Source organism: Cotesia glomerata, linkage group LG5 (genome assembly GCF_020080835.1).
Source record: "Cotesia glomerata isolate CgM1 linkage group LG5, MPM_Cglom_v2.3, whole genome shotgun sequence".
In the NCBI taxonomy this organism is placed as follows: domain Eukaryota; kingdom Metazoa; phylum Arthropoda; class Insecta; order Hymenoptera; family Braconidae; genus Cotesia; species Cotesia glomerata.
This window is the reverse complement of record NC_058162.1, coordinates 1,248,016-1,264,287: the sequence shown is the minus strand read 5'-3', so window position 1 is coordinate 1,264,287 and position 16,272 is coordinate 1,248,016. Positions and strand designations below refer to the sequence as shown.

Here is a 16,272-nt window from a genome sequence, read left to right as displayed (position 1 = left end):
ATGGAATTTAAAAATTGAATTGGTAAATATTAAAAAAAATTTTTTTTTTTTTTTTTTTTAAATTCAATTATTATATTTATCTTATACATTTTAATTTATGAATAAAATGTATAATTATTGTTCAATAATTGTAATTAAGCTTGCCATTTTTGGTGCAAATGCTCATATTTTGAAGTTTAAAATTATACTTTAGTTTTAATTATAAAATTGTTGAAAAAGTTTCATACAAATAGAAGATAAAATTGTGAATTTTTATGTATACACATAGTTAGTTTAAATAGATAAATAAAATACTTTAAACTTAATCTTAAATAAGTTTATAGCGTTAAATAAAATTAAGATTCAAAATTTTTTCAAGTAATCAGTTAAAAAATTGTTTGCAATATAGTTTTGAAGAATAAAATATTTCAAGTAAATAAATATGTGTTTTAATTATATTTATTTAAAAACTATAAGAATAAAAATTAATTACATTATTTACAACAAAAGATCAGCGAGATATTCTTCAAATTCTTCTTCGCGGGACTTTTCAATACTTTCTGAAGGATTATTCTTCCAAATTTCCTCCTCTTTTTTTCCTGAATCTTCTTTAGTTTCTTCATCTGGTTCTACTTTTATTTCATCTTGATCTTGATTGTTTGTTGAACTCGATGCAGTAGATTGAGTCTCGTATTTATCCGACGTCGTACCCAAACGTTTCAATCCTTTTTTCTTCCTATGAACTTGTTTCTTCTGAGAGTGATAATTTAATTTATCTGAACATTCAGAACATAATCCTAATAATACAAAAAAAAATTTTTCAATTTTTTAAAATTATATTAGAAGACGAAATAAATAAAAAAAAAAAAATGAATTTTAGGTAATTAAATTGATAAATAAATTTTGATGACATACTTAATTTAACTAAAGCATTTTTTTTCTCTCCTTGCTCTTCATAGCCGAAATTAACTTCCCAGGACTTTAATCCTTCCTTAATTTTGCATTTTTTACTCCCGCATTCAAATTGACCTTTTCCTACAACCACTTCTTGCTCTGTTCTCCATCTTAATGCCACCTTAATAAAAATAAATGTTAAGTATTATTGCAACTATAATTATTTAAAAAATATTTTTTTGAAAAAAATAAAAAATTTTCCACTTTTATTTAATGTAAAAATTTGTTTTAAAAAAATTGCATTTTTAATTTATTAAAATTTCTTTAAGTCAATTTTTATTTTCTAATTTTTTTTGTCATAATTTATTTGTTAAGAAAATTCTTAAAATTGTCAAATATTTGCTAAATTAATTTTTTATAAAACTATGACATTAAAGTTAGCAGTCTTGACAATTTATCAGTTTTATTTAATGGAAAAATTTGTTTAAAAAAATTAATTTTCAAAAATAGCATTTTTAATTTATTAAATTTTCTACATGTCAATTTTAATTTTCTAATTTTTTTTTTGCCATTTATTTATTAAAAAAATTCTTAAAATTGTCAAACATTTGCTAAATTAATTATCATAAATCTATGAGATAAAAATTAGCAGTCTTGATAATTTTTTAATTTTTTTTTTTAACAAACAAATTTGTTTTGAAAAATTTGAATTTTTAATTTATTAAAATTTCCACATGTTTATTTTTTTTCCATAATTTATTTGTTAAAAAAATTCTTAAATATCTGCTAAATTAATTTTAATAACAAACCTTGTTGTATTTATAGTAAGTCAAGTCACAAATACAATATTCCTTGAATAATTTATCGTAATACTTTTTGGCAAGCCGAGCTTCCCAAGTGTCAGGAGTATCCTCTTCCTCGTCCCAAAGAAATCTGTGATTCTCCTTGATGACATCATAATCAGTTTTGCGCCGGGACCTCGAAAAACGTTCCGAAAGATCAAGAGCTGTTTAAATTAAGGTTACAAACCATATTTTTATATTTTGTTATCACTATTTTTTCCTCTCGGCTAACCAGATAAGTATACCCAATACTTCCAAATGATAAACAGAACGTTATGTAATTAATAAATCATAATTATCTACATATGTAAAAATATGACGTCTTACTTGGTTAACTTACGTGTCTCGTTTAAGATTTAGCGCAGAGCCTCCTTTGTAAAAAAAATAATCATTGATTATTTTTTTGTGACGATCGTAAGCTGATAAATGTACGTATGCAGGAAACATCTTTTTTTTAGTTTATTTTAATATTTTTATAACATTTGTCTACTTTATCAATTTAGTACACGAAAAAAATACACAAACAATTCAACAATAATAATAATTATTATTATTATTATTGTCGACAGTGTCGCCGCGTGGTGACAAAAAATAAAACTATAATTTATTTATCATACTGAAGTTAGCCGTCAGCTGTCAATTTTAAAAAATTTTTTTAACTAATCAATTACAATAAAAAAATTCTTCTAAAAATGTTCCCGTATAATTTTATTAATTATAATTTTATTAATTTTCACATGTGGAATTTTTTAATTAAATTTTTATAAAAATTAATTTAGCAGATATTTAATAATTTTTAGAACTTTTGTTAAAAAGTAAATTATGGCAAAAAGAAAAAAAGAAAAAAAAATTAACATGTAGAAATTAGAAAAAAATACAATTTTTTAGAATTAATTTAATTGTTAAGTAAAATTACAAATTGGTCAAGTGACAGCTAACTTGAATGTTATTAAATTTTTTTTTAAGTAATTAATATAAAATTTTTCTTTACAGACTCCAAAATGTTATTAAGAAAAATAATACTTAATGTCCGAAATCATGCAAAAAAATTCAGTAATTATGTCAAAGTTGTTGAAGTAGGACCAAGAGATGGTTTACAGAATGAAAAAAAAATTTTACCTAGTTCAATAAAAATAGAATTGATCAACAAATTATCCCAAACAGGATTAAAAACAATTGAAGCTACAAGTTTTGTTTCTCCTAAATGGATTCCACAAATGCAAGACAATGCAACAGTATTTAAAAGTATAGACAAAAAAACTGGTATAAATTACCCGGTTTTAGTTCCTAATTTAAAAGGCTTACAAAGTGCTCTAGAAGTTAGCGTAAAAGAGATAGCAATTTTCGGAGCAGCTTCTGAGTCTTTTTCCCACAGAAATATAAACTGTTCAATTGAAGAAAGTATTAAGAGATTTAAAGAAGTAATACTAGAAGCGCAGAAAAATAATATAAAAACACGTGGTTATATTTCGTGTATAGCAGGGTGTCCGTATGAAGGAAATATTAAAGCGTCAGCTGTTGCGAAGGTTGCAGATGCAATGTTGCAGCTAGGGTGCTATGAAATATCACTTGGTGATACTATTGGAGTGGGTACGCCTAAAAAAATAATAAATATCTTAAATGAAATAAAACATCTTTCTAAGCTAGGCAATTTCGAAGAATTCGCTCTTCATTGTCATGATACTTATGGCCAAGCTCTTGCAAATACTTATGCGAGTCTTGAATACGGAGTAAGAATATTTGACGCGTCGGTAGCTGGACTTGGAGGGTGTCCTTATGCTGCTGGCGCGTCTGGAAATTTAGCTACTGAAGATCTTCTTTATTTACTCAGTGAGCAAGGATTTAATACAGATGTTAATTTAAATGAACTTATTAAAATAGGAGAGTGGATTAGCGGAGAATTAGGTAGAACCAATATGTCAAAAGTTGGTCTTGCTACTATTGCTAAAGAAAAATTAAAAAAGAAATTACAGTGATTATTATTAAAAATACTTGAGCATTTATTTTAATATCTAACATGATATTTAAAAAATTTTATTAAGCTTCACTCTTGTGTCAATCAATTGTACATACATTGACTATTTTATAAAAAAACACAGTAAATATTTGATATATTTTTTTATAATTTCTTTAAAAATATAATTTTATTATATTAAATGGTTGTTTCGTTTTATTATTTTTTAGTTTCAAGCAATTTGAGATCGCAAGGAATTTTTTTAAGCGTTATGATATATTTGATAGTTCTTGAAGAATAGCTTGTGTGTCTAGTGCATTTAAATTTATTGAAGCTCGCGTGTCAATAATAATCCCAGTTACCTATTAACATAATTTTAATTATTTTTAATTATTTAATATAGATAAAAAAAAAATTAATTGATAATTTACCATTTCTTCAAAGAATGTCGTGTGGTTTGGCTTTTCCGAGTATCTTTCATATTGATCTAAATTATCTTGTAATTTCAAAGCAAGTGTGTCGTAATTTTGTATGATAATAGCAAGAATTTGTTGTTCAGTTGGTGTTGATAGACTTTCGCTCGCTAACCAAGCTGATATTTTTGGTGGAAAATGGTTTACAATATCTCGCATATTGACAAGACTATTCATCAGCTTCAATGCATGTTCTTTATATTCATATGATTCAGTCGTTGAATATCTAAGGGCTTGAGAAATAATTTTTTTAATATACATTGACTTGAATTTGTGCTTTTTCAAGATTTCATTTCATTCTCATCGATAGTCAATTTATTATGATAAGTATTTAAGTTGCATTTGAAAATGCTCTATCTCTAGATACATAATTAAGAAATGACCCTGTATCTCGTGAACTATTGACATTATTAAAGATATAATAAGTTCATCCCGATGTTACACTCATCGAGACCTTTCATTTGAGTACCCACATCAATTTTTCATATATTTTATATATATACATATATTATATATATGAATATATGAAAAATATGTCAAAAATGCATGTGGGTACTCAAATGAAAGCTCTTGATGAGAGTAACATCAGGATAATTTTATATCTTTAAAAACATCAATAGTTAAGAAAGTACAGTGCAATTTAACAAAATTCATTATTTAAAAGCAAAATTTTATTTTTTTTTTGTTCACGAGTCACAGCAATCACATAGTCACTATGACTGCAAGGTTGCTAGTATTAATTATGATATTGCTTCATTGATGTAGCAATAAAAAAAAAATTTTTTAATACCTATAATAACTTGACAAATTATAAAAAACTTACCCATAGCATTTAAATTTGTAAAAATAAGTCTCATTCTTATAATTTCATAAAACAATTCATCATAGCTACTCGGTAGTGACAAAAAAGTGTCACCATAAGTAATAAAAAGATTTAAAATATTGACAATCTGAAAAAAAAAAAAAAAAAAAAAAAAAAAAAAAAAAATCAATCCATAAAATTCTTTTCCCACTACAAAATTTTACTTAACTTAATAAAAAATCTTTACTTGTATAGCTAACGGGAAAATATTCATTTTTTTAACAAGATGCGCTTCGTGAGTAGTTAAAAATTTAAGAAGATTAAACAGCGCGGTCCAAAGCTCTTTCCACTGGTACCTAAGTCTCACTCCGCATCTCTTTTGGTAGCACAGCAATCTCTGCAGCACCCCTATGCACTGATGATACAGTTCAAGAGGAAATTTTTTCATCATATGAGACGTAATGAATTCAACCAGAAGATCCAAAAGAGTAGCAGCAAGTGGCTGAGTAGGTGCAACTTTATCCTGAATTTTCCTATGGTACATCGGCATCCGATGAAGCTGGACTCTGAATGCCAGATTAGCATCATGCATCAGATTATTAGCATACTGGTCTTCAGCGATGCAGCTTAGTATAAGAAAGCATAACTTAACATTATTTAAAATAGCCTCAGTTTTAATTGCTTGCATGACTATTGAGCAGTATTGTAAAAATATAGCGAGTAAATTAAATGGCTGAGCTATCACATCCGGCGGTTGGGACCCAGGAGCTACCGCATTGGGCCCCAGGGTGTTGTTAGGCGAAGGCGGAGCGCTGGTGTCACTTTTGGTGAATGCTAAAGTTGTCACAAAATTTCTGTTAAGATGTGTCGCTTCATAAAGAGCCAGCAGCAGCGCGTTGTTCGCGCGAACTTGCTGAGTCTTGGCTTCTTCTTCGCCGACAAACATGCTGCCGACCATGCTTGTCAATGATGACAGCCAGCTGGCTTGTACTTCCGCTTTTTGCTGGACAAATAATCTACAAAATTCTATCAATGATCCAGAAATTACTTGGCTGTATCCATTCAATGCTAATTCATCATCAAGAATTGATAATTTAACAATATACGAGTTAGTACTTTCGTATTTTCTGTAATTTACTAACAGAGTTAAAAGCAGCACTGCATCGTGCCCGTGACGATTTCTCAAAGTTGTTTCTCGTAATAATTGAATTAATGACTCAAATACTCCGTTTACCATCACGTACTCCAGCAAACTATTCTGGCTGAGATTGTCCATTCCAGTGACTATTATTAATAAGAGTTTAAGGCAAAGCGCTTTTAAGCTGTCGGGGTATTCTCCTAGTAAAAATGTGTTGCAGTGCTGCATTAAGGTTGTCATACGCTCCTCAGCGTCCTTTAAGCCAATTAAGACGTCTATTAAATTGAAATCACACCCATTTTGACTAGCTTTTTTGTAGATTGATTGGATCACTGCGGCTAAGGTTTGCAGGGCATACACCACGCGGAACGGGTGCTCGTCTATTAGTGTGTCGATTGAATGACACACTAATGCGTTTAAATTGTTTTTACATGTTGACAATTGCTCGGCTGACATTTTTAAAATTTCATTTTCTATGTGAGGTACCTAAAAAAGAATATATTTTAATAAATTGTAATTTAAATAACTATAGTGAAATCAGCTGTCAGCTGATCATTTTTTTAAATTTTATTTATAAAAATTAATTACAGTAATAAAAATTCTTTAACAAATTTACTCATTAGTGTAAAAAAAAATCATTGATTTTTTTTCATTTTTACATGTGAAATTTTATATTAAAATTAAGTTAGCCGACAATGATGCTAAAGTTAGCCGACGTTTTTAATTTTTTTATTTATTTTCATTTATTATAATTAGAACTAAAAAATATTTTATAAAAATTGCACTTGTAGTTTTTCAAGTTTTTTACAAATGAAAATTTTTCTTTATTTTTTTTGTGATAATTTTTCAATAAAAAAAAATTCTGAAAATTTTTAGATGTCGGCTGACTTAATTTTCATTAGCCGACACTGAAAAATTTTTGATATTTTTTATTAATTAAAAAACTATTTTTCAAAAATTCCATGTATAATTTTTAAAATTTTCTACAAGTGAAAATTTTTATTTTAATTTTTTAAAAATTATTTTTCAACAAAATAAACTATAAAAATTTTTAAATGTCAGCTAATTTAATTTTCATAAATTTTATTATAATAATTTAATTGCAATAAAATTATTAAATAAAGAAGAATATTTGACATTAAAATAAATAATGGCAAAAAAATTGACATGTAAAAATTAATAAAAACAACGAATGCAATTGTTTAGAAATAAATTTTTGGAAAAAATTTTTTTATTAAATAAAATAAAAAAATGATCAAGTGACAGTAAACTTAAATGTCATCTCATGAATATTTGTAAAACTTACTATCGGTTTAATTAGAAACACTTCATTCCAAAAATTAGGATGTCCTGACGTTAAATCTTCTCCTTTGAATAAACTTTCATAAATAGGAATTAATTTACCTTTATGCTGGCGTTTTGAGCCAGAACCACTTCGTTTTCTCATTGCCATTGTGAGTATTTGTTTAAAATTTATTATTCATCAATAATCAAGCATCTTTATTAATTATCAATATTTATATCCTGTTAAATAAAAAATAAACTGTTAATAAAACTGTGATCCCAAAAAAAATTCAATGTATTTTTATTATTCAATTAAATGTCAAATTTCTTAATAATAAATAATAAATAGTATTTTTTGACATATTTAAAATAACCTCAAAATACTCTGAAATTTGTACAGATAAGAAGTAAATATATCTGTATATACATAAACACACCAATGTACAATTTATATAGTTAATAAGTATCTGTATATATTTTAACTATATATAGTCAGTGTTTTGACTATACATATATCAACACAAAAACTGAGTGGTTAGCTCCGTTTAACACGTCACATCTGATATAATTTTATCCAATCAATTAAATGTTTTAAATAAAAAAAAAACAAAATTATTATTCAACATGTGTTGGAGGGTTAAAATTTTTTACAATCTTCATAAAAATTATTTACATCAAAAAAAGTAAGTAAAATTATTTATTTTATTATTATTTTTTATGATACTGAAGTTAGCTGTCAGCTGTCACTTTTAAAAATTTTAATAACAATAATAAAAACACTTAAAAAAATTTTTTTTAATTGTCACGTGGAATTTTTTTATTAAATTGATATTTTAAAATTATTTAATTTTTATAAAATTATAAAAAAAATTTTTTTCAGTAAATTTTAATGTCATTAATTATTTTAACTGTTTATTAAAATTTTCCAGCAATAAAAAATTGTTAAAAATATTAAACAGCTGTTATACAAGTCATGAATACACTACACGTGGACACCAGAATAATTTTTCAGAAAATAAAAGGAAATATTTACAATATTCTTGGAAAGCCGGGTTGATTTCTTCAGTGATAGGTGTTTCTTATTATTTATGGAAGAATGAAGTCTATGCTTTAGATTTAATAACTATAAAAGAAACTCCAGGGGTAAGAAAAAGTCATTTAAAAACGTACACTGTAGAAGAAGTAGGAAAGCATGACAATGAAAATGACGGAATTTGGATCTATTATAAAGAGGGTGTTTATGATATTACTAAATTCGTATTGAAACATCCTGGAGGTCCAGAAAAAATAATGATGGCAGCTGGAGGGTCTATAGAACCTTTTTGGATGATATTTGCTAATCACAATGTGTCAGAAATTTATCAACTGTTGGAATCTATGAGGATTGGTAATTTAGATGTTAGTAAAGACAGTAAAAAGCTTGAAGCTACAGAAGATCCATATGCGAATGATCCTAAGCGGCATAAAGTTCTGAAAGTTAATGGTCCGAAGCCTTTTTGCGGTGAAACTCCAGGTCCTTTACTCTGTGAAAGCTTCTTGACACCAGCGTAAGTTAATTAAAATTATTTTTATTTAATTTCTAGCTAAAATATAATTTTATAAAATTACAGAGATACTTTTTATGTGAGGAATCATTTACCAGTTCCTGAAATCGATATTAAAGACTACGAACTGGAAATAGCTATTGAAGATGATACAAAAAAAGTTATAAACTTTGAAGACATTAAAAAATATCCGAAATATACTGTAACGACAGCAATTATGTGCGGAGGAAATAGACGCTCTGAGATGAATGCTGTAAATATATTATTTGCTTTTTTAATTTTTACTAGCAACCTTGCAGTCACTATGTGACTGCCGTGACTTGTGAACTGTAAAAAATTAAAATTTTGCTTTATTAAATAATGACTTTTGTTAAATTGCACTGTACTTTCTTAAATATTGACGTTTTTAAAGATATAAGCTCATCCCGATGTTACACTCATCAAGAGCTTTCATTTGAGTACCCACATGCATTTTTGATATATTTTTCATATATACATATATATAATATATATAAATATATGAAAAATTGATGTGGGTACTCAAATGAAAGGTCTTGATGAGTGTAACATCGAGATGAGCTTATATCTTTGAAAATGTCAATAGTTCACGAGATACAAGGTCATTTCTTAATTATGTATCTAGAGATAGAGCATTTTTGAATGCAGCCTAAATACTTATCATCATAAATTACCTAAAAAATTGCTTTTATCATATGACTTTTTTGAATAAAAAATTTTCCTTATTCTTTTAATAACATAGATTACTCATAAATTAGTAAATAATTTTTTTTTTTTTTTTTTCAGGTAAAACCTCTGAAAGGTTTGAGTTGGGGAGTAGGCGCTGTCGGTAATGCATCCTGGTCTGGAGCAAGACTGACTGACGTTCTAGCAGACCTTAAAATTAATGAAGACGACTGGAAGCACGTCCAGTTTGAAGGATACGACTTGGACCCATCTGGAGTTCCTTATGGTGGATCTATTCCAATCAGTAGAGCACTGGACTCCAGAGCTGATATTATACTAGCTTATGAAATGAATGGCGAACCGATTCCTCGAGACCACGGCTATCCTATTCGCGCAATTGTTCCTGGTGTTGTTGGCGCTAGGAATGTTAAATGGCTAGCAAAAATAGTTATTTCTAATGAAGAAAGCCGGTCTCAGTTTCAACGAGGGGATTACAAAGGATTTTCTCCTAGTGTTGATTGGGACACGGTGGATTTTTCAAAGTCACCTGCTATTTTAGACATGCCTGTTACTTCTGCTATTTGCACTCCTACTCCAGGAGAGACTGTTAAATTGAAGGATGGAAAAATACCCGTGAAAGGTTCGTAAAATATAATTATTAATATAAATATTATTTAATAGTCAATTAAAAAAAATTATTTCTTCTTTAGGGTATGCTTGGTCTGGAGGTGGTAAAAAAATAATTCGCATTGACTTGACAGTGGACCAAGGGAAAACTTGGCACGTAGCGCACCAATTAATAGACGATGAAAATGCCAAAGAAGGTCGTCATTGGTCATGGACACTTTGGTCCGCTGAAATTCCAATTGACGTTGATAAAAAAGAGGTTGAAGTTTGGGTTAAGGCTGTTGATGCTTCTTATAACGTTCAACCAGAAAGTTTTGAAAATATTTGGAATTTACGCGGTCTTCTTTGCAATGCATATCATCGAGTCAATGTTAAAATAAAAAAATAATTTTTTAAGTAGCAATCAATAGTTTTAATTGAAATTTAAACAATCTAAGATATTACGAACAAATTTAATATATTAAGAGAATTACCATGTGATAATTATCAAACTTAAAGTTAGCTTAAATTAATTTTCTAATCATTTTTAATCATGTAAATCATTTTAAATCATGTCTCTTATGGGCATTTAACATTGTGAAATCATTTTGTTCAAGGGAGATTTATTTAAAAAAAACTTAATTAATTATTTTGTAAATTTTATATTTATACACTTAATACTATTTGAATTAATATAAAACTTGTAATTATAAATGTAAACTATTTAACATAATTAGAAAATCAAACGCGCTTTGCGCGCTTCTGTCAAAAGTTTTGTTATTGACAGTTTAATTAATCAAAATTTTTACAAAGGTTACTCATTAATATTTAACTGTTACCAAAGTGGTCACCATAGCAACAAAAAGCGACAACAATAAAAACGTCACATCAACTTTTTAATAAAGGAAATTCTTTATGCAATAGCTTCATTTATTTCTTCACTGTTACCATTTGAATTGCTAAAAAAATCTATCAGCTGATCAACGCTCATGTCTAATACCAGCTTATTATTGACATCATGAACTTCAAATAAAGGGCTTTCTTGGACTGAATTTTTACCAATTATTATTAAGTAAGGATAGCCAGTTCTCTTAGCGTCCAAAATTCGTCTACCAATAGTCAGGTTCGTTCTGTCATCAACGATGAAATCAATATTTCTCGCATTCAGCATCTCCATAAATGCGTCTGTGAAATGAGCTGCTGGAGATTCCTTGCTTTTTTCCTTTGGTGGCAAAATGCAGACTGTAAAAGGCGCGAGACATTTAGGCCACCTCAGAGATTCTTCAGTTGATAAAATTTCAACTACGGCGGTCATTAATCTAGTCAGTCCTAGGCCATAGCAGCCCATTTCAAAGAACACATGATCGCCTTGGACATGACAAGAGGCTCCAAGTGCTCTGGAGTATTTATTTCCGAGCAAAAATGTGTGTCCAACCTGTAGACATTAATTTTATTAATTAATTTCTATTTTATTAATGATTATTTATTATTTTATTAATTAAATCTGAGTTATAATTTGACGTAGATCTTTTTACCTCTATTCCCGTTTGTTCTGTTAATTCTGAGCCGCAATTGAAACAAGTTGTTTTATCCGTCATTGTAGCGTTGACATTAACTTCACAAGAACTACATGATAAAATTTTATCTTCACCAATATCTGATAAGTAATGAAATTCATGGGACAAATTACCCCCCATTAATCCTGGGTCACCTAGAGCTACGGTATAAGGAAGTCCAATGTGTGATAAAATTCTATTATAAGCTTGCTTTACAGATTCATAAGTTTCTGTGGCATCTTCTATTGTTAAGTCAAAAGAATATAAATCTTTCATTATAAATTCTCTACTACGAAATAATCCTAATCGTGGTTTCATTTCGTCTCTCCATTTAGTTGAAATTTGATAAAGTAACAGCGGCAGCTGGCTTTTTTGTACAGATCCTATTTTTGTTATCAAACTTGTTATTGCTTCTTCGTATGTCTGAAATATAATTCATTTTTTTACTAAAAAAAATTTTTTTAGTCCAAATCTTTACGCGAAAATTAAAAAAAAAAAAGAACTTATTATAATTTCTAATGGTATTTTCTAATGAAAATAATTAATTAATAATTTTTAAAATAAATAATTAATTGATAATTTTTTGATAAACAAGTTATGACAAAAAAAAATTGACAAATTTAATTTAATAAAATTAAAAATGCAAATTTTTTTTAAAATAATTTTTTGGAGCAAATTTGTTTGTTTTTTAAGTAATAAAATTGTTGTCACAACTTACAGGACTTAAAATAAATTTTTCTTCATGCCTATCTGTAAATTTCATAAGTTCAGGACCCATTCCTTGCAATCTTCCGGTTTTCTGCCATAATTTAGCGCTGGTTAAATTAGGCAGTAGCATTTTTTGTGCTCCAATATTTGCCATTTCATGGTCGACTATCGCTACTAATTTTTCAAGCACACGGTATCCCAGTGGAAGCAAAGTGTACATTCCAGAATTGGCTTGCCGGATTACTCCCATGTCTAACATCAGCTAAAAGTAAATATTATTATTAATTATTATTTCTAGGTTAAAAAGTAATAATATTTAAAAACAAACCCTGTAGCTTTTAGCTCTTTCATCAGGTTTAAGTACTGCTTCCTTCGGGATCACTTTTACTGGTTGAAATATTTTAGACACTCGATTAATGCTTTTTAATAGTTTATTCGACATATTTGATATATTTTAAATATTCCGGCTTCGGCAAAATAATTTGTGATAAAACTAAAATGTTTTTATTTACTTTTTTTTTAGTTTTTTGGAGAACAACAATGAAAAGTTATCTTGTTTAGCGTTTGTCGGTAAGCTATTTAAAAAAACTTAATTATTTTAATTTAATTATTATTATTTATTGCGGCAACAAACAATTGATCAAAATAAAATTAAAAAAATTATAACACTTTAAAAATTATCTCACAAAATTTTATTTACAATTCACTGAATGACACTGAAGACATTAGAAATATTTTTAGAATTTTATTGCACTTAAATTATTACAAAAAAATATTTAATAAAAAAATTCTTCATGTGAAAATTAATAAAACTTATTAAAATTATTAGTAAAAATTTTTAGAAGCATTTTTTTATGGTAATTGATTAATTATTAAAAAAATTTAAAAAATTGACAGCTGACAGCTAACTTCACTTCACTTAATAAATATTTGAATTTTCAGGAAGCCTAAAGCGCATGCGCGAAGAAATAAAAAACATAAATAACCCCGTCAGTATAAAAAACAAAAATGGCTGCTGACGTATAATAGCATGTCAGCGTGTCATTCTTCACTGCTGGAAGTCTCCAGTCTAAGCGTGACTTCTATGCTGATAAAATGTCCCGATTATGGCTGAATTTTTGTTTGTTGTCATTTGTTACCTCCGTAGCTCCTCAAAGTAATTTATCAGCGTCATTTCGCAATGCCAAAGTTTGTAACATATGTTATTTATTTAAATAATATTCATTCACATTGTAACTATAACTCTAAAATTTCTTAAAAATATTTATTTTGATTTTCAGTTTGAACATTCTGCTAAAACTCTGTCCAACTCAGAAGTCCGAACTCTCGCTTCTCTGTCAAATGTGTCGCATGTTGAAGAACTTTTAAATGAAATTTGTATTGTCCGAGTTGTCGGAAGTTTGAATCATGCCAAAGTTAAAAATGTTCGTAGAAATTTCTAACTTTTTAAATTTTTATATTAATAATTTATTTAACTTATTAATTTATAAAATTTTAGTACATAAAAAAAACAATGAGAAACCTCGGCTGGAGTTTAGAGACAGACGAGTTTTACGACGTAACTCCAACATTTGGAAAACTTAAATTTGAAAACATAATTACGACGCTTAATCCAAATGCTAAGAGATATTTAACTCTAGCCTGTCACTACGACTCGAAGTACTCGAGAGAAGGTAATTTTGTTGGGGCTACAGACAGCGCAGTACCTTGCGCTCAATTACTCAACTTGGCTACTGTTATGCAAAAACAGTTGGAACCGCTCAAGCATGTTGGTATCTTTATATCAATTTTTTTCATTTTATTTACGATTTTTTTTTTATTTAACAAACAAATTTTTTCCAAAAAATTGCATTTTTAATTTTTTAAACTTTCTACACGTTAATTTTTTTTTGCCATAATTTATTTGTTAAAAAAATTTTTAAAATTATCAAATATTTGCATGACATTAAAATTAGCAGTTTTAACCATTTTTTAATTTTATTTGACAAAAAAAATTTTTTCCAAAAAATTGAAAAAAAAAAATATTTTTAATTTTTTAAAATTTCTACATGTCAATTTTTTTTGCCATAATTTATTTGTTAAAAAAATTCTTAAAATTTATCAAATATCTGCATGACATTAAAGTTATAAGTTTTGGCCATTTTTTAATTTTATTTAACAAACAAATTTTTTCCAAAAAATTATTTTAAAAAATTGCATTTTTAATTTTTTAAAATTTCTACATGTCAATTTAAAAAAATTTTTTTTTTTCATAATTTATTTGTTACAAAAATTATCAACTATCTACTAAATTAATTTTCATTAGTAAATTAAAATTTTAATTAAATTCCTTTCTTTAAAATTAAACACTTACAGGCTGAATTAAGCCTCATGTTTATATTCTTCGATGGAGAAGAAGCTTTCGATACCTGGGGACCCACAGATTCAATTTATGGAGCTCGACACTTGGCCGATAAATGGCATTCTGTAAAACAAACTTATGGAGACGAAGATGACATCAGCAATTTGGATAAAATGGTAATAGCTTTTTTGTATGTCTACTCACGAAATTAAACTTTAAAATACTAACGGGTTTTAGAACTTTTTACGTAGGTGGTTTCAAAGTCGTTCGACCGTAAAAGAACCGTTGAATTTTATTTAAAGAATAAACTTGTTACTTTTTTTTTATTTTCTAGTAAAAGTATAAAAAAATTAATGTTTATTATTAAGTCTAATTTATTTCCACAAAAAAAAAAATTCATTTCCTGATAATTTTCTACTTATCTTCTTCAAGAATTTTTTTAAAAAAATTACTAATTAATTTTATGTATTCCAGGATGTCTTGGTACTGTTAGATTTAATAGGAGCAACAAATCCTAATTTTTACAACTTTTTCGACAGTACGGTTCGTTGGTACTCTCAATTGATTTTAGCAGAAAAAAGTTTGGCCGATTTATCATTATTGAAAAACTATTTTGGACACATACCTTCTCGGAAATATTTCCAGCCCCAGTCTGTGAACTCGTACATCGAAGATGATCACATACCTTTTCTTAAAAAAAGTTAGTTAATTATTTGTTTAAGTCTAATTAGTATACTTTATAACTAGATACTTTACTAGACATATAGATAATGAAAAATGTAAATATTTATTTTATAGACGTACCAATCCTTCATTTAATACCGCACCCATTTCCGGACGTCTGGCACAAGCCGAGTGATAATTTGCGAAACATCGATCTGACGACTACAGAAAACTTGAATAAAATTCTACGGCTGTTTGTGGCTAGTTACTTTAAACTCAGTGTATAATCAAAAATCTTTTAGTTAAAATTTATTGTTTGTTTTAGTAAATTACTTAAAAAAAATAATTGTGTAAGTACTTAACTTTTAATTTGTAAAGTTTTGTTGAATTTACAGAATTTACTGCTAATTAGTAATAGTGAACTATTGTTGATAGATTAACGTTTTTTTATTTAAATTTTATGCAGTATATGTACATATTTAAATAAATGTTTATACCATGGATACTCAAATTTTTAAGAAGTATTTTATTTTAAAAAAATTCCAAAGAATTAAAAATTTTTTATAAATTAATTTTTCACGTAAATTTCTTGTAAAAACTGTCAAAAAAAAAATAGACACTTGACAATTTTTTAATTTTTTTTTTTTTAAATAAACTAAGTTTAGAAAATTATTTTTAAAAAATTAGATTTTTAATTTTTTTATAACACTGAAATTGTCAGAAATTTTGTTAGAATTTTAAAACAATAATATTATAAAATAAATTTAATAAAAAAATTCAACTTGTAAAAATTAAAAAAAAAAA

General features: G+C 27.1%; 6 protein-coding genes across 8 annotated transcripts; 3 read left to right on the top strand and 3 right to left on the bottom strand.

The window, feature by feature from the left end:
- Positions 1-422: 422 nt before the first annotated feature.
- LOC123265975 (protein FRA10AC1) lies at positions 423-12,459 on the bottom strand. Of its 2 annotated transcripts, XM_044729978.1 has the most exons (5): positions 12,437-12,459; positions 2,056-2,178; positions 1,683-1,851; positions 895-1,054; positions 423-776 (listed from the first exon to the last, which is right to left on the bottom strand). In XM_044729978.1, the coding sequence occupies exons 2-5, from the start codon at positions 2,160-2,162 to the stop codon at positions 478-480; spliced, it is 735 nt and encodes a 244-aa protein (XP_044585913.1). In that variant the 5' UTR covers positions 2,163-2,178; positions 12,437-12,459; the 3' UTR covers positions 423-477. The 2 variants fall into 2 exon arrangements, with proteins under 2 accessions (XP_044585913.1, XP_044585912.1); XM_044729977.1 differs by lacking the exon at positions 12,437-12,459 and having other exon boundaries at positions 2,056-2,239.
- Positions 2,023-3,818, top strand: LOC123265974 (hydroxymethylglutaryl-CoA lyase, mitochondrial). Its single transcript, XM_044729976.1, has 2 exons — positions 2,023-2,143; positions 2,709-3,818. The coding sequence occupies exon 2, from the start codon at positions 2,717-2,719 to the stop codon at positions 3,689-3,691; it is 975 nt and encodes a 324-aa protein (XP_044585911.1). The 5' UTR covers positions 2,023-2,143; positions 2,709-2,716; the 3' UTR covers positions 3,692-3,818.
- On the bottom strand, positions 3,879-7,827 carry LOC123265970 (armadillo-like helical domain-containing protein 3). Of its 2 annotated transcripts, none has more exons than XM_044729970.1 (6): positions 7,741-7,827; positions 7,389-7,606; positions 5,192-6,568; positions 4,966-5,092; positions 4,101-4,375; positions 3,879-4,031 (listed from the first exon to the last, which is right to left on the bottom strand). In XM_044729970.1, the coding sequence occupies exons 2-6, from the start codon at positions 7,533-7,535 to the stop codon at positions 3,939-3,941; spliced, it is 2,019 nt and encodes a 672-aa protein (XP_044585905.1). In that variant the 5' UTR covers positions 7,536-7,606; positions 7,741-7,827; the 3' UTR covers positions 3,879-3,938. The 2 variants fall into 2 exon arrangements, with proteins under 2 accessions (XP_044585905.1, XP_044585906.1); XM_044729971.1 differs by having other exon boundaries at positions 7,389-7,603; positions 7,740-7,816.
- Positions 7,869-10,682, top strand: LOC123265971 (sulfite oxidase, mitochondrial). The gene is made up of 6 exons (XM_044729972.1): positions 7,869-8,049; positions 8,296-8,913; positions 8,977-9,163; positions 9,715-10,234; positions 10,305-10,608; positions 10,643-10,682. Coding segments are annotated over exons 1-6 (1,689 nt in total). The 5' UTR covers positions 7,869-7,990; the 3' UTR covers positions 10,644-10,682.
- Positions 11,006-13,021, bottom strand: LOC123265972 (probable proline--tRNA ligase, mitochondrial). The gene is made up of 4 exons (XM_044729974.1): positions 12,793-13,021; positions 12,475-12,726; positions 11,736-12,179; positions 11,006-11,635 (listed from the first exon to the last, which is right to left on the bottom strand). Exons 1-4 carry the CDS (start codon positions 12,904-12,906, stop codon positions 11,114-11,116), a joined length of 1,332 nt encoding a protein of 443 aa, XP_044585909.1. The 5' UTR covers positions 12,907-13,021; the 3' UTR covers positions 11,006-11,113.
- Positions 13,022-13,457: 436 nt separating this feature from the next.
- LOC123265973 (glutaminyl-peptide cyclotransferase-like) lies at positions 13,458-15,973 on the top strand. The gene is made up of 6 exons (XM_044729975.1): positions 13,458-13,652; positions 13,745-13,888; positions 13,963-14,232; positions 14,820-14,981; positions 15,280-15,505; positions 15,604-15,973. The coding sequence occupies exons 1-6, from the start codon at positions 13,560-13,562 to the stop codon at positions 15,753-15,755; spliced, it is 1,047 nt and encodes a 348-aa protein (XP_044585910.1). The 5' UTR covers positions 13,458-13,559; the 3' UTR covers positions 15,756-15,973.
- Positions 15,974-16,272: the final 299 nt, after the last annotated feature.

Bases quoted from the DNA above. Each gene is read 5' to 3' on its own strand.
- LOC123265973 (XM_044729975.1), top strand. From the start codon at position 13,560: ATGTCCCGATTATGGCTGAATTTTTGTTTGTTGTCATTTGTTACCTCC. The intron at 14,233-14,819 runs GTTGGTATCTTT...AAACACTTACAG, and splicing joins AGTTGGAACCGCTCAAGCAT to GCTGAATTAAGCCTCATGTT. The intron at 15,506-15,603 runs GTTAGTTAATTA...TTTATTTTATAG, and splicing joins CATACCTTTTCTTAAAAAAA to ACGTACCAATCCTTCATTTA.
- LOC123265971 (XM_044729972.1), top strand. From the start codon at position 7,991: ATGTGTTGGAGGGTTAAAATTTTTTACAATCTTCATAAAAATTATTTA. The intron at 8,914-8,976 runs GTAAGTTAATTA...ATAAAATTACAG, and splicing joins GAAAGCTTCTTGACACCAGC to AGATACTTTTTATGTGAGGA. The intron at 10,235-10,304 runs GTTCGTAAAATA...TTTCTTCTTTAG, and splicing joins TGGAAAAATACCCGTGAAAG to GGTATGCTTGGTCTGGAGGT.
- LOC123265972 (XM_044729974.1), bottom strand. From the start codon at position 12,906: ATGTCGAATAAACTATTAAAAAGCATTAATCGAGTGTCTAAAATATTT. The intron at 12,727-12,792 runs GTTTGTTTTTAA...ATTTACTTTTAG, and splicing joins AAAGAGCTAAAAGCTACAGG to CTGATGTTAGACATGGGAGT. The intron at 12,180-12,474 runs GTAAGTTGTGAC...ATTATATTTCAG, and splicing joins AAAAATTTATTTTAAGTCCT to ACATACGAAGAAGCAATAAC.
- LOC123265970 (XM_044729970.1), bottom strand. From the start codon at position 7,535: ATGGCAATGAGAAAACGAAGTGGTTCTGGCTCAAAACGCCAGCATAAA. The intron at 5,093-5,191 runs GTAAAGATTTTT...TTTTTTTTTCAG, and splicing joins TTTTCCCGTTAGCTATACAA to ATTGTCAATATTTTAAATCT. The intron at 4,032-4,100 runs GTAAATTATCAA...TTATGTTAATAG, and splicing joins CGACATTCTTTGAAGAAATG to GTAACTGGGATTATTATTGA.
- LOC123265975 (XM_044729978.1), bottom strand. From the start codon at position 2,162: ATGTTTCCTGCATACGTACATTTATCAGCTTACGATCGTCACAAAAAA. The intron at 1,055-1,682 runs GTTTGTTATTAA...ATTTTTATTAAG, and splicing joins CTTACTATAAATACAACAAG to GTGGCATTAAGATGGAGAAC. The intron at 777-894 runs GTATGTCATCAA...TTGTATTATTAG, and splicing joins AAATGCTTTAGTTAAATTAA to GATTATGTTCTGAATGTTCA.
- LOC123265974 (XM_044729976.1), top strand. From the start codon at position 2,717: ATGTTATTAAGAAAAATAATACTTAATGTCCGAAATCATGCAAAAAAA.